The sequence below is a fragment of the Dermacentor silvarum genome, chromosome 5 (genome assembly GCF_013339745.2).
Source record: "Dermacentor silvarum isolate Dsil-2018 chromosome 5, BIME_Dsil_1.4, whole genome shotgun sequence".
Lineage (NCBI taxonomy): Eukaryota > Metazoa > Arthropoda > Arachnida > Ixodida > Ixodidae > Dermacentor > Dermacentor silvarum.
In genome coordinates this window covers 127,326,396-127,340,847 of record NC_051158.1, presented here as the reverse complement: position 1 = coordinate 127,340,847, position 14,452 = coordinate 127,326,396, and the positions used below count along the sequence as shown (strand labels likewise).

General features: G+C 50.1%; 1 protein-coding gene across 1 annotated transcript in view; it reads right to left on the bottom strand.

Moving 5' to 3' along the window:
* LOC119453754 (RNA polymerase II subunit A C-terminal domain phosphatase) overlaps positions 1–14,452 on the bottom strand; it is a 99,706-nt gene that overhangs the window by 33,911 nt on the left and 51,343 nt on the right. Inside the window, exon 9 of the mRNA XM_037715812.2 lies at positions 11,793–11,966. Coding sequence (XP_037571740.1) covers positions 11,793–11,966 — 174 coding nt within the window. The remainder of the gene's footprint in view (positions 1–11,792; positions 11,967–14,452) is intronic.

Sequence of the window (14,452 nt, the reverse complement as noted above, 5' to 3'; positions counted from 1 at the left end):
AATTATTGAGGACTCGAACTTCGTTATAACGAAGTTGAAGGAGAAGCCGAAATTACTTTGTTATATCGAATACAGTCGAGCCGGTAGTTACAATCGAACTTGGTAGTTCCACGAAAAGTGGTTGTTATATCAGTAGTTTGTTATAAGCGGACTCGCCCTTAAAAAGCCTAAAAAATTAACTGCATTGAAGCTGGCATCAGAAGTTACAATTCAGCAGCACTTTGGTCCAAAAACCAGATTTTCAGTGTCATTTTTGCACCCAGTGCGGCTGCAAACTGCCGTTCGAAATGTCCATCTAAAGAACGAAATGCGGCATCATGTAGCTCTTTCAAAACGGCACCCGACTGCGATCAACTGTCATTTTAAAACTGCAGGCGCAGCCGACATTTTTTTTTTTAGTGCTTGTCATACACTACCAGCGGGACATGATTATATTTTGCAAACGAGAGCAAAGCATCCTAGTTGGCCAGAAGCGTAAACTTCGGAAAGTACTGCAGTATGCCGCCATTCTGCGAAGGTATTGGACATTATGGTCTCAACATTACGACTGCGCGTCAGCCACAGAAGTGCCGTAAAATTTTTTACCTATGTTGCTTCGGGCGAAAAAAAAGATGCATGTTCCATAGGTTAAACATCACCGCGAACCGTTACCAGCAATTGGCAACGTGTAAACGGAGCACCGCCGAACCATGATCTCCTTCCTGATAACAGCGTGGTAACCGCCGATCCTTTGCAACATTGTGTGGCGACAGTGCATAGTGCAGTGTCCTCGCCGACTCGGGTCGCGTTGACAGAAAAAGGCATAGATGGTCGTTCCAAATCGCTGAAACAGGCGTAATGCACATGGTGCCGCATGGACAACTGTGCAAGAACGAGAGTGCCGCCGTCGTGACAACCGATATTGCACCGGCTCACGCGCCGGTGCACGCCCCGCACCATGCTGTTTATGCTGTACAAGTGCTGGCTGTATGCGGCACGCCTCGGCCCTGCAGGTGAAGACATGCCTCAAAAACATGTGGCCGCGTCACCTTCCACGCTGCTTCCGAAGGCCGCGCGAGGCGGTCATTTGCTCATCTCGAAGGCCATATCATCACGGTTGGAGTGGAGCAGGACATGCACTGCCATGCGCCAAGTTTGGTCGCGCTTCCGTGCTTTCGCACTTCACGTGTGCTCTCTTTTTACCGCGACCAGGTTCGAAGCGTTCGTTGTAGCAGTACAGTGCAGTCCACATATAACGATACCACATATAACAATACCACATATAACGATATATCGGTTATAACGATGAGTCGAGCTAAGAGTATCAACTTATGCATTAGGGCAATGAGAAAAAAAACATATAACGATATGTTATTCACTGCACATCGGATATAACGATTCAAATTTTGCTTCTGGGCGGTGTTTTTCATGCAGAATAATCGTGAAAATTGCGTTCCTACGTTGCCTTCAACCGAGACGGGGCGAAAAGTTTGCCTATGCGAGTTCGTATCTGCCGCCATTACCGCGCAGCGCATCCCGCCTGCGCTCCGATTGCGAAAACCACAGAGAGCATCGCAAGTTGGTAAAGCGTGCACAAGATGGCGCCAGCTGCTTCGCCCCCGCGTGTCACCGGCGGTCGCGCGAGGAGAGGGCGGAAAAAAGGCGATAAGCGAAGGCAACGCCTCCTCTGGCGAGAGGCGCCTGCGCTCCCTGCCGCGCGCTCTCTCAACGGAAGCAGCGGCAGGTGCGCCCCTTGAGACGAAACTGATTTTGCAAGAGGGAGGAGAAAGCAATAAGCAAGCGGCGCCTGCGCGGCCTACGCTCCCTTTACATTCTCCCTCTCTCAGCGAGCGCGGAAATGCACCGCGGAAGCAGCGGGAGGTGCGCCGACAGAGCGCAAAGCTGAGTCTCTCGAGACGAAGCTGCAAATTTTGCAAGACTCGAAGTACGAGCTCGCGCAGTGGATGATATCGACGATTATGAAAACCAGGAGCACCACGACCATGAAGGCTAGAAGCAGTGTCCATGCCAATCAAGGGAAATGGCGGGCTTTGTGCGCCGGGACGAAACCAACATGGGTGAAACCAACACGGTGGAAGCCGCTGGCATTGCCGAACTCTAGGAAGATGTCGCTACTGACGATCATAAAGGCGGTGCTTCGATGGAGGAGTTTGTAAGTGCTGATAGTGCTGCCTCGTTCTGCGAAGAGAACTCTGACAGGGCGATCGTTGTCGCGACAGACGGCGGCGTTGCGCGACGGCGGCGATGACAGCAGCAGCAGTGACGACAAGATTGACAATGGCCCGTCTTTGACACCGACCCCGAGGTTCAACCAAAGTGCAACGTCGTCGATCGAGTCGCTCATTGAATTCATGCACGCTAAATTATAGCCGCCAGTGTTCGCGCAGCAGATGGACGTGATGTACACAGCGGTTGTGAATCCGAAACTTCCGCGAAAGCAAGTGCAGATTTCTATTTCAGCGTGCCTAACGATTGAGATGCTATTTAGAGCTATAAATAAAAGTTTTATTTTTCACCGCCTACTTTCTACAACGTCGATTTTTTAATCGCAAGTGGCAGTTTCGGTTTCGGGACTGCACAGGTATTTTCGGCATTTTTTTTTTCGGCAGTCCAGATATAGCGATGATCAGTTATAACGATCGGATTTCTCGTTTTTCTCGATATCGTTATAAGTGGACTGCACTGTACAGCGATTTTTTTTTTAATGTTGGTTATATCTGGAAGCAGTTTCCATAGAAAGGGCGGAACATCGTAAGTACACTGAAATGTGATCGTTTAACCGATAGATCGTTATATCTGGGATCGTTATACCGTATTTACACGATTGTAGGTCGACCCATTTTTTCAAATTTGGCAATCCAATGTTGGGGGGGTCGACTTAGAATCGAAACCAAACCGTGTACCGCTAGTAACGGCAAGAGAAACGAGAAATCAGGGGTGCTACGGCGTGGTTACAACGTTGCACCTACGTTTTCATGGTTACGGTAGAAGCGTAGCGTAATAATTTACTGTATTGCATACATTTTGATTGCGCGCACCACGAGCGCACGGCTCTTGGGGGAAGCATCGATCATGGAAGAGCCGCCGTTTAGGGGGTATTGGTAGATGGCGGAAGAGCCGCCGTTAGGGGGGTATTGGTAGTTGGCGGAAGAGCCGTCGTTTGGGGGGTATTAGTAGTTGGCGGAAGAGCTTTTCTTTGAGATACGATTGTTTTCGACGACCGCTCGCATCTGTCACTTCTGCTGTTGTGCTGAATCGTCGCGCCTGTCATGAGTGCCAAGAACTTTCGGTGCTCGTTCTCAGCAGCGTTCAAACGGGCTGCTATCCTCCATGTTGAGGAAACTAACAACTGCGCAGCGGGACGCAAGTCTGGAATCAGTGAACGTGTGGTGCGGCAGTGGCGGCTTCAGCGCGAGAAAATTTGGCCTCTCTGGCTACTGTGTGCGGGTGGGTCCTCTCAGCGTGGGGGGCTGTACCGCGCGATGTCGTGGTGCGGTCGTTCGCGAAGTGTGGACTCACTTTTGATGACGACGTGCTTTGGGACCTCAGCAGCTATGACGGCAACAGTACCAGTGAGGTCAACTCTAGTGACGATGAGTAGTCTTAGCAACCCCATCAATAAATTTCCCTTGTGTGAAATGCACTCGCGTGGTTTTTCTCTCCCCCCCCCCCCCCCCAATATTTTTTTTTTTAGACATGCAATTTTGGAGGGGTCGACCTACATTCGAGTCGACTTACAATCGTGTAAATACGGTAAGTGGATTCGACTGGATTGCGTAAAGTTGTGCCCAATGGTGCTCACAACTTTGAACATGCGAAGATTACGCAGCCTTCCATACCGCTATGTGGCCGCGTATGCGATGAAATTTTCCTAAAACAACAGCAAAAGACTCTCCGGTGACAGACATGACTCTAGACAGAAATGAGTCTAGCTCATTCACATGCGCTAATTCAGGTGCCACATATTGAGTCGGGCACTCAAGTCTGACGCACTTTAGATACTGTAGAATAGCTGTAGAACGCACCTCATCAGCCCAGGGGTGCAGCTCTCTGGGCTGATGAGCTGTGAAACAAAGCTTCCATGAACTTTGCTTCTGTAAAAAGCCGATCATCCAGCCTACCCAAGGCACATTAGAGAGTCGGCCATTGTTTGTCTAGGCGTGAACAGTAGCATAGAAGGTGGATGTGATCAATGGTCTCTTCAAATCTGCACTTAGTGCACATGGTTAAGTCAGTCCTTCCAACAGCTATGAGTTAGTGAGGGCTACTCCAACCCACAGACGACACAGCAGTGTTGCGCCACATCGTGAAAGATATGTTGGCAACTGCAGTTGTAATGTTGGATCAAGGCAGTACAAGTGCTGGTTGGAGTTCTGTGGAGTATTCCAATGACTCAATATTTAGTTACGCATGAGATGGCGAAGCTTTCTCACAGTGTCTTGTACCTTGTAATGGTATAAGGAGTGTTGGTGCTCCAGTGTGGGCGCATCATGCATGTCTAAAACATAGTTTCTCACAACATTACCTAGAGGGAAATCTGGCACAACTGTCTACAGTGAAACTTCATTACTATGAATACCACATTAAGAAATTTTTCAGATTAACGGACATTTCAGAAATTCCATGCTGAATGCTTACAGTTTCAGTGTAAAAGTAGTTCAGTACTACAAGCCTCACAATACCAAACTTTTCAGAATAACGATCGTTATTCAGCTTCCGTATCATGCTGACAACGTCTCAGTCTACGAACTTATATTCCAAAACCCAGGGATTCTTAGATTGCAGTGTATTCTTCATGGCAGCTGGAGCAGTAGGCTAGCAGACAACATGGTGCAGAAAACACGTGCCGCGGCGCATGGGCTTGGAAAATCTGAAATGGCGCAGGAGGAGAAAAACGGGGAGGGACTTCTTTTTCTGTTTCAGAGGTGACGAAGCATCAGGTTTTGCGAGCGCAAGCTCAACCCAGACAAGTGTCGCCTAGCAAAGAAAATGCATCTCTTCCTTCTAGCATTCCTCTTTCTGTGTGTGCCTCTTCTTTCTTTTCCGCTTCTTTCTGCGGCCGTTACACGGTTGGAGAAATGTAACCTCCATGATAGCGTGGATGTCACATGGCCTCCCCTTTCCAGACGTTGTTTACACTCGGTTGCGCTTTGGAATAGTTCAAGTGTCCGTCTCGAGTGAGACAGCTGGGGATGTATTCTGAAACGTTCCACTTCGGCGATAGTTTGCCTAGGTGACAATTTCGCCTTCAGGCGCGTGCTGACTGGCTGGTTGAGCAAAATTGAATGGTGTCTGGCTCAACCAGCCAATCAGCGCCCGTCTGAAGGCGAAATTGTTGCCTAGGCGAACTATCGTCGAAGTGGAACGTTTCAGAATACGTCCCCTGCTGTGTACGTGGCAAGGGATGTTTAAAAAAGAAAAGACCCTGCTTTTCGGAGGCCACATGAAGCTTCCTCCTTGTCGGTGGTATTTTAGGCGTCGTTTCTTTTACACGCAGCACTGTTACACACGATGCATTGGCAGTGCATAGCTGCAACATCTATGAAAAATAGCAACAGCACGGATCGAGAGCCATTACTGACGTTCTCGTGAACGGCCCATACAGTGACAACTTATGCAGTGACAGTTGAATGACAAAGGTGGAATGATTAATTTTGTGGATAACGAACAAATTGCAGCGGTCCACTGAAGCTTGTTGTATTGAGATTTCTCTGGATGCGACTTTCCTAACAGGAGTGCAGCCTTGGGAATGCTGGCATGTGGGTGTTCGAGGCTGCCTCGAACATGGCTTGGCCTAAAATGTGGTCGTGGCGGCAGAGGTAAAGCGCTCAAAATCTTCATAGAATGTTTTCATTCACCCGTATTACATCTTTCAATAAAGTTTACTCACCTCCGATACATAAAGCAAGTGCTGACAAACAAGAACAGATGAGAAACTGTTAAAAAGCAAGCGCAGACCTGTTGTCTATCCTCCAACTTATTTTGGCGGCCTGCAGGTGCTTCTTACATTTCATAAAACTTTACATCTAAGTAAAAGTCTTTGTGATCAAATAAGTTTTTAGGTAATATTAAAGGAAAAAAATGACCAACCCTTCCCGTACCGGAAAATGGGGTAAGCGAAGCTTGTCGTGTGTTTCTTCGGTGTTCCTCGGAACGAATTGCACTGACGAGTACCATGTTCTGCTTGAACCACAACCAATCACACGCACTGCAACTGGAGAAACTCGCGCTGAAACTTGGTTGTCGCACCAGGGCAGTTGGCGCTAGCATTGCCGAGGCGTGCACCACTGTTGTCGGGTTTCTGGAGGGCAAGATAACGCTTACGTTTGGCCTCAATATCGCGCTCCCACAGCTCGGCGTCTGCGGCTCTTTGCTGACGTTTTGCCTGGGCTTCGGAAGCCCTCACGCTAGAATCGGCACGTCGACGACAATACCTTTCCCAAGCAAGTTTGCGGCGCCGTTGCTCAAACGCAGCCTGCTCCTCGCCGGAACATACCATGCGCGGCTTTCCCAACCGGTCGCCTAGAGTCCTAGACTGATCTGAGGCGAGGGAAGCTCGGCGGAGCGCACGCCAACCCCCTTTCCCTCCCCGCAACACACCAAACGACCCTGATTGGCTGCCCACGTCACGTGATCTGGCGCCGGCGCAGCTGTTCCAGCTGATCTACTGTGGGCGCAGCCGAGTTTTTTTGCATGCCCACAACAATGCTACCAAAACTTGTGAGCCAATACAAGCTTCGCTTGAAAACAGTTCTTTATGTACCGTTCTAGTAGAGAATGAACTGTTCTGACAGACGGAATGCCGCCAGCCAGATGAACCTTCAAGTGTGCCGGCTCTGTGACAATGATGCCGATCCGAAGCCACCCACAACATAGCCTTCCAATGCAACAGCAGCGCGGCGCCAGTTTTCCCTCTAGGTCAGGGGTTCTCAAGCATGGTCGCTCCAGGGAACCCTGCTAAGCTCCATGGAGCGCCAAGGAAACCCCCCCCCCCCCCAAATTAACCGTATGTCCTAAATAACCGAATGTCGAAGGTATCAAGACAACAGACAAATGCTTAACTACGTCAACATGCTTTTATGTACGCAATGAATCGGCAAATCCTGTTTATATTTAGCACAACACCAGGGCGGAAGCTGAAATTCTCATCCTCTCATAACCGGTTAGCGCTAGCAGCGGCGAAGGCCTCGCGCGCGTACCGTATTTACACGATTGTAAGTCGACTCGAATGTAGGTCGACCCCCCCAAAATTGCATGTCTCAAAAAAAAAATGGGGGGGGGGGGGGGAGAAAAGCCACGCGAGTGCATTTCACACAAGGGAGATTTTATTGACGGGGTTTCTAAAACTACTCATCGTCACTAGAGTTGACCTCACTGGTACTGCTGCCGTCATAGCTGCTGTGGTCCCACAGCGCGTCGTCATCAAAAGTGAGTCCACACTTCGCGAACGACCGCACCACGACATCGCGCGGTACAGCCCCCCACGCAGAGAGGACCCACCCGCACACAGTAGCCAGAGAGGCCAAATTTTCTCGCGCTGAAGCCGCCACTGCCGCACCACACGTTCACTGACTCCAGACTTGCGTCCCGCTGCGCAGTTGTTAGTTTCCTCAACATGGAGGATAGCAGCCTGTTTGAACGCTGCTGAGAACGAGCGTCGAAAGTTCTTAGCACTCATGACAGGCGCGACGATTCAGCACAGCAGCAGAAGTGACAGATGCGCGCGGCCGTCGAAAACAATCGTATCTCAACGAAAAGCTCTTCCGCCAACTACTAATACCCCCCCAAACGACGGCTCTTCCGCCAACTACCAATACCCCCTAACGGCGGCTCTTCCGCCAGCTACCAATACCCCCCAAACGGCGGCTCTTCCGCCATCTACCAATATCCCTTAAACGGCGGCTCTTCCATGATCGATGCTCCCACAAAAGCCGTGCGCTCGTGGTGCGCGCATTCAAACTGTATGCAATACAGTAAATTATTACGCTATGCTTCTACTGTAACCATAAAAACATAGGCGCAAAGTTGTAACCACGCCGTAGCGCCCCTGATTTCTCGTTTCTCTTGCCGTTACTAGCGGTACACGGTTCGGTCTCGATTCTAAGTCGACCCCCCAACATTGGATTGCCAAATTTTAAAAAATGGGTCGACCTACAATCGTGTAAATACGGTACATCCCGATTATTTTTTCGCCAGTCAGCTGCTCGCCAACAAATTGTCCGTCCATCGCGATGTAGCCGGTGCTCTTAATCTTCAACAGCTCTGCACTGAGTCGAAGCGAAACTATTTCTTGCCGCAACCGCTGCGGACGAAACCGCGGCCGCTATCGACGCGATCATGGACGGCGACCTTGCGGTTCAGAAGGCAGGCGGCCGACGCACGCACCAAGTCAAAACGAAACTACCGTTCGCTGCAAGAGGTGCGGACGAAGCCGCGGTCGCTATCGACGTTACCATGGATGGCGACTACGCAGTTGTGAAGGCACGCAGCCGACGCGCGCACCGAGTAAAAACGAAACTACTGCTTGCCGCAACCGCTGCGGACGAAACTGCAGTGGTTATCGACGTGATCATGGATGGCGACTACGCACTTATGAAGGCATGCTGCATGCCGTCAATGCGGTGTTACGCGCGGCGATAAACGCAAGAATAAAGTCTTTAAGGGAACAATTAGGCACGAAGCGCTCCGGCGTTGCTGTCAATCAAGTGCCGCGCACGATTGCCGCTGAGGACCATGGCGATGCGGACTGCGCCGCTTCGTTTCGGTTGGATGCTAGCGCCGTTCTTTCTCTTATGCGACGCGTATTTGCGACGTTCCGCGCATTTTTTTCTTCATTTTTAAATTCCTCCAACGTATACGTCAGTGCGCACGCAATCGGCACCTACGCTATCTACAAACGGGAGAAATGCGCATGTTGGTAAATTACGGCCTCCGAGATTCAAGTGCGAAAGCTTAGGCGCGCTGCCCGTTTTCGGAGGTTGGATGGCTACAAGCTGTTTGCGGATTTATTGCGCAGTTCGCGCGTTGCCGTTACGCGCTGTGCTGTGCTTTTTGACATACAGCAGTGATGCTACTGCGGACTTCTGATTTGGAGCAATTTTTGGAGCATCAGAAATTTCATTTTGGAGCACTTTGGAGCAGGCAATTTGGCATTTTGGAGCACTATGGAGCAGGCAATTTGGCATTTGGGAGCAGCTTGGAGCAGCTGATTTTTCACATCCTGAAGAAGTATTTCAGAAAAACGAGTGTACATGCGACACACACACACACACACCCAAATTGATATCGTGTCATATATTGCTAGTTTTCCCAGATGTCATTCCGTATATCCATAAACAGAAATGATGGACACATTGGCGGCATCCAGTTATTATAATCACATGTCATGCTGCGCTTCAAACAAGCGACAGTAGAACCCCGCTGTTACGTTCCCGGGCGCTGCGTCTTCCCTGCTGTTAAGCTTCCATAGTACCCAATGCATTGGTAGCACCGCTGTTGCGTCGCAAATGTGGGACCGTTCCCACATCATGTGGCCTCTGGGCTGCTGTGCCTTTGTTCTGCGTTTTTCAAGTTTGTATGGCATTCTTTACTGCTGCTCTACAAAGAGCATGGTGCCTGGGTTTCAAACCAAGTGAGGTGCAGAACTATGTGGGCATAAATATACAGTAGTTCTAGCGTTGTACCTGCAGACTGCCTCATTGATAGCAGTCTCTAGTGCAGTCAGTGAGGCATTGTTTTTTTTTTTTTTTTTTTGTAGAATCGACCATGTTACTGAATGAAGGCTCTCAGCAGCCTTCTGAATCATCTTCCATTGACATGGAGGTTAGGAGAGTCACTGATAGATAGGCAGCAATGCAGCTGCTAGGTGCTTTCCAGCCTGTACTTTTGTATGATGCCTCACTTCTGCAGCCAGGTGTCTGTGCCAGCCCAAGTGGTCTAGTGAGCAGAGCTCATGATGAGGTTCTCTTTATGAAGGGGTGGTAGATAGGTATTGTTACGAGATATCGTGGCATTACGATAATAGAGTCGGCACACGATGTGCTAAGTCGAGGGTACGAGGTGCCGACGCGCGAAATGCCTGGTCGCGGGTCCAAATATTAGACGTTCTGTAATCGCGCAGTCGGAGGGGCCGACGCGCGAAATGCCTAGCCGCGGGTCCGAGGAATAAACGCTCAAGGTGTCGACACTCGATGAGCGATGTGCCGACGCGCGAAATGCCTAGCCGCGGGCTCGAGGAGTCGACGCTCGAGGTGCCGACGCGCGAAGTGCCTAGCCGCGGTTCCGACGAGTCGACACTCGATGAGCGATGTGCCGACGCGCGAAATGCCTAGCCGCGGGCTCGAGGAGTTGACGCTCGCAGGGCCGACGCGCGAAGTGCCTAGCCGCGGGTCCGAGGAGTCGAGACTCGTTGAGCGATGTGCCGACGCGCGAAATGCATAGCCGCGGGCTCGAGGAGTCGACGCTCGAGGTGCTTAGTCGCGCAGTCGGAGGCGCCGATGCACGAAATGCTTAGGCAAGGATCCGAGAAGCCCGCGCGCGATGTGCTTGATCGCCGAGTCGGAGACGCCTACGCGCGAAAGGCTTAGCCGCGTGACCGAGGATTCCGTGCCCGAAGCGAGGTCGCGAATCCGCGTCACCGATGCTCCGAATGCTTAGCCGCGGGTCTGAGACGTATACAAAATGCGGGATCGGACACGCTACTGCGATGTCCACGTAGCGCCCGCTCTAATACTAGTCGAGATTACGGAAACCGCCCAGAGCTCGCGAAGAGACCGCAACAAGCGGTGCAGACGACGCCATCGCGAAGAGAGCACCGGACCAATGGCGAACCGCGCTGGAGTCACGTGGCGGGCGCGGGCAATCGGTGGCTCCGGCACGACCTTCAATCATTTTTGCTTTTTGTGTGCTTGTTTCTGTATGGAGGAGATAGCTCAAGCGGCAAATTTGAAGACGGAGAAATGCGCTTTCCAACGAGTCCAAGATGGCGGCGCTCGGCTGCGCTGTTCCAGAGATATCCTGGCTTAAAAAACGCCGTTTTTTCGCGATTTCCGCGAAATTTTTCGGCACCTTGGCTGATACAATTTTTTTTAGAGCACTTCCACTTGGTTTTCAGCGATGATATTTCGGAATCAGATAAAATAAGAGTTACAGAAATTGAAAATGTGATTTTCAAAAAATCGATTTTTAGCCATTTTTCGCGATGCGAAAGCCGCGTCCCTCCTTAATCGGGACGCACGCGCTAGTGCTGTTTAGTCTCCTGTTTGCAACTAAGGCTAGCCCTATCATCGCGTTGCACGTTTTCATTCCCCGTTGGTGCAATTGTCGGCGATAGACGCCGCCAAATCCGAGACTGTTTGGCGCAGTTAGGCGCAATTTTCGTCGATTGTATCAGGATGGCGCAGTAAATCCCATTTGGCGCACTTTGGCGCAGTTGGCGCAGAAGTGGAATCACTGCACACAGGCATGAATAATGGAGGTTCTGTGGATCGAGCGCACCTCGTTTTCGCCGTTTTAGCCACTTGGTGACGCGGAAGCACGGAAATTTATCAGTGGCTCGCGGAACCCCGAGCAGGGGCCTGCGGAACCCCAAGGTTCCGCGGAACCCACCCATGCTCTAGGTAATATAGTGAGAAACTCTATGGACTAAAAAAATGCATGACTCATTTTTTCTGGGGTGATGAACACACTGCTGCTACAAAGTGGATAAAAAGGTCTCCTTAGTGAACTGATGACAGCATCTCAAGCAGAAGGCTCTTTGCTTGACCAAGGGTCTAACAAAGAGAACCACACACCCTGAGGTGCTGGCTGACGGAGGCCTGCTGCGGACGTCTCTCGGAGGCGCCTTCTCGACTGGGCGGCCTGAGTGGGAAGAGGGCCTCGGCGACATGCTCCCAGCGCTCCGCACAGCACCACAACCACGATGGGTGTACCACATGAACACCGGGCATGCGGCGAGCCTTGTTCACCTGGGTAAAGTCATGAGGGGGAGGGAGCACAGGTGCAACCAGGCATAAAACACTGTACAATGGACCACTGAAGTAGAACCTTGGTGCCGCCATTAAAGGAACACTAAAGAAAAACACTTAATCAATTTATACTCACAAAGTATTCTTTCAGAACTTGGTTTTTGTTAGTTTCCCGGCAAGGGTTTGATCACGTGATGAGAAAATGAAGGTCTAACTTCCATTTTATTATCTAATACCTAGCCTATTACCGCAAAATCTTTGAAAATAGATTTGAGAGAATACTTTATAAGTCTAAACTTATTTAGCATCTCTCTTTAATGCCCCCTTAACAGAAAATGCTTGTTTAGCTACTTGGCCTAAGGAAAAACTTATTAATATGGCTCATTGCTGACATGTCGGTTTTATTACCTTGTTGCTAGATAACCTGTTGCATAGCTTGAAGCCCAAGGATGAGAAGTAGGTGTAACCGTTAATCGTAGCAGACACCTGGTTTGCTGCCATTGAATTTTTTTTTTTTTTGGCTTCAAACAATGCATACCATATGGTAGAGATCCCGTGACCTTCAAGTTCACGGAGGTATGTTTCCTTGATTACAGGATAAAAGTGGTTGCTCCCATTGAAAATGCTTCGGGGTTTCATTAATCCAGATTGACACGCTGATGGTCCTTTGTGGATCACTTTAGTACTACCATACTGCCTTTACAAGAGATACTGCATAGGCTTCCTTTAAAGGGAGCCCATGCAGTAACTCAAGCTTTTACTATTGAACATTCAACGAAGCTTCGAGGCAATGGCTCTATTGTCAGGATGTAGTGATAATGAATAATCAGTCAGTGGCAAACTGTGAGTCATCAATCTAACTCTTTATTGGGTGAAATCGTGTCCAGCAAAGCAAGTAACACACTGAACATAACGATAGTGGCGAGCACAATCATCCGTTGTCGAGATCCGATCTACGGGTCAAGCGCGTCGGCTATTTATACAAGACTTAATGTACTTTCTAGCAAAAATGGTAATGCTCGCATACGTTCCAGAAAGTACCGTATTTACTCGCATAATGAACGCACTTTTTTTTCCGAAAAATATGTGGAAAGTTGGGGGGGTGCGTTCATTATGCAAGGTAAAATTTTTAGCATGTTTTCTTTTTTTTCACAGTGACGTCTAAAAAAATCGCAGTTTCGCCCAAAAGGTGAACCATCAATTGCGATTGCAAATGCGTTGACAGCCGCACAAAGTAAAGATAATAGTTTTATCGGCCATATAAACTTGCAAGCATTCACTAACTATGTAAATTAACAAGCATGGTGTCAGCGCGCACAAGCAAACATGAACGCATCACACTCGATGACCTCGGACACTCGCTGTCAAAACGCTGGCATGAGCAAGCGTGGCAGCAACAGCAAGTGTGTTTTAAGAAGTGTGTTTTTATTGCGATAGTAATTATATGGACACTTCAACCGGATTTCTGCCGTCGGCGTCGCCGTCGCCGTGAGGTTCCGTATAGATATAATCTGCACCGCGCGCCGTATGCCTGAGCGAAAGCGTGCGGGGACGCGCGCTATCACGGAGAGCGAACGCACTCAATCTCCCAAGCGCAAGCAACGAAGCGGGAAGCCAGGGCCGGAGGGAGCGGGGGGGGGGGGCACTTCTACTCTGCCAACAACCGCACTCGTCGCTCGACCGCACCGTCTCTTATCTCTCCCACGCGTAAGCAAGGAAGCGGGAAGCCAGCGCCGGAGGGAGCGGGGGGGGGGGGGGGGGGGGGGGGCGCCCTTCTATTCTGCCAACAACTGCGCTCGTCGCTAGCCGCACCGTCTCTTATCTCCACACGGCTCTGACCTTTATGCACTGTGCATTCGCCGCTCAGTTTCTGCTGCAGCGATAGACCGCACGTACCATCGCCCGCTGCAGTGTATGGGCTTGCTGCCAGCGTTTTGACAGTCGTTGTCTGCAGTCATTCAGTGTGATCTATTCATGTTTGTTTGTGCGCGCTCCCACCACGCTTGTTCATTCAGTTAGTAATAGTCGGGCCACATTTTCCAACGCACGCTACACATGTAATGCTGCCCGGATCGGCAGCACAGCGCTACAGGTTTGTCCCTTCGCACGCGCGCTGCCCACGGGAAGCGCTTCTCATCAACACCACCGTTTCACACACGCCTTCTCGTGGTCATCGAGTCTCTCTTCATGTCGGTCTACTTACGCCGCAGCACACCTGCTTACTTAATCAGCTCATGTTTACTACAATTCATATTGCTACCAAAGCCGCTCGGCTTACTTCGTATGACATTGCTGTGTTGCTATCGCATTCATTGCTTCGCCCTTAGGGCGAAACTGTGACATTTTTTTTTTTCTTTTCCTCACATAATGAATGCACCCTGAACTTGGTTCTGTGAAATAGGAGAGACACAGTACAACTTGGCATCCGATACAGCGTCTGATACAATTGTACCCGCCGGATGCTATATCAGACGCCGAATCGTACC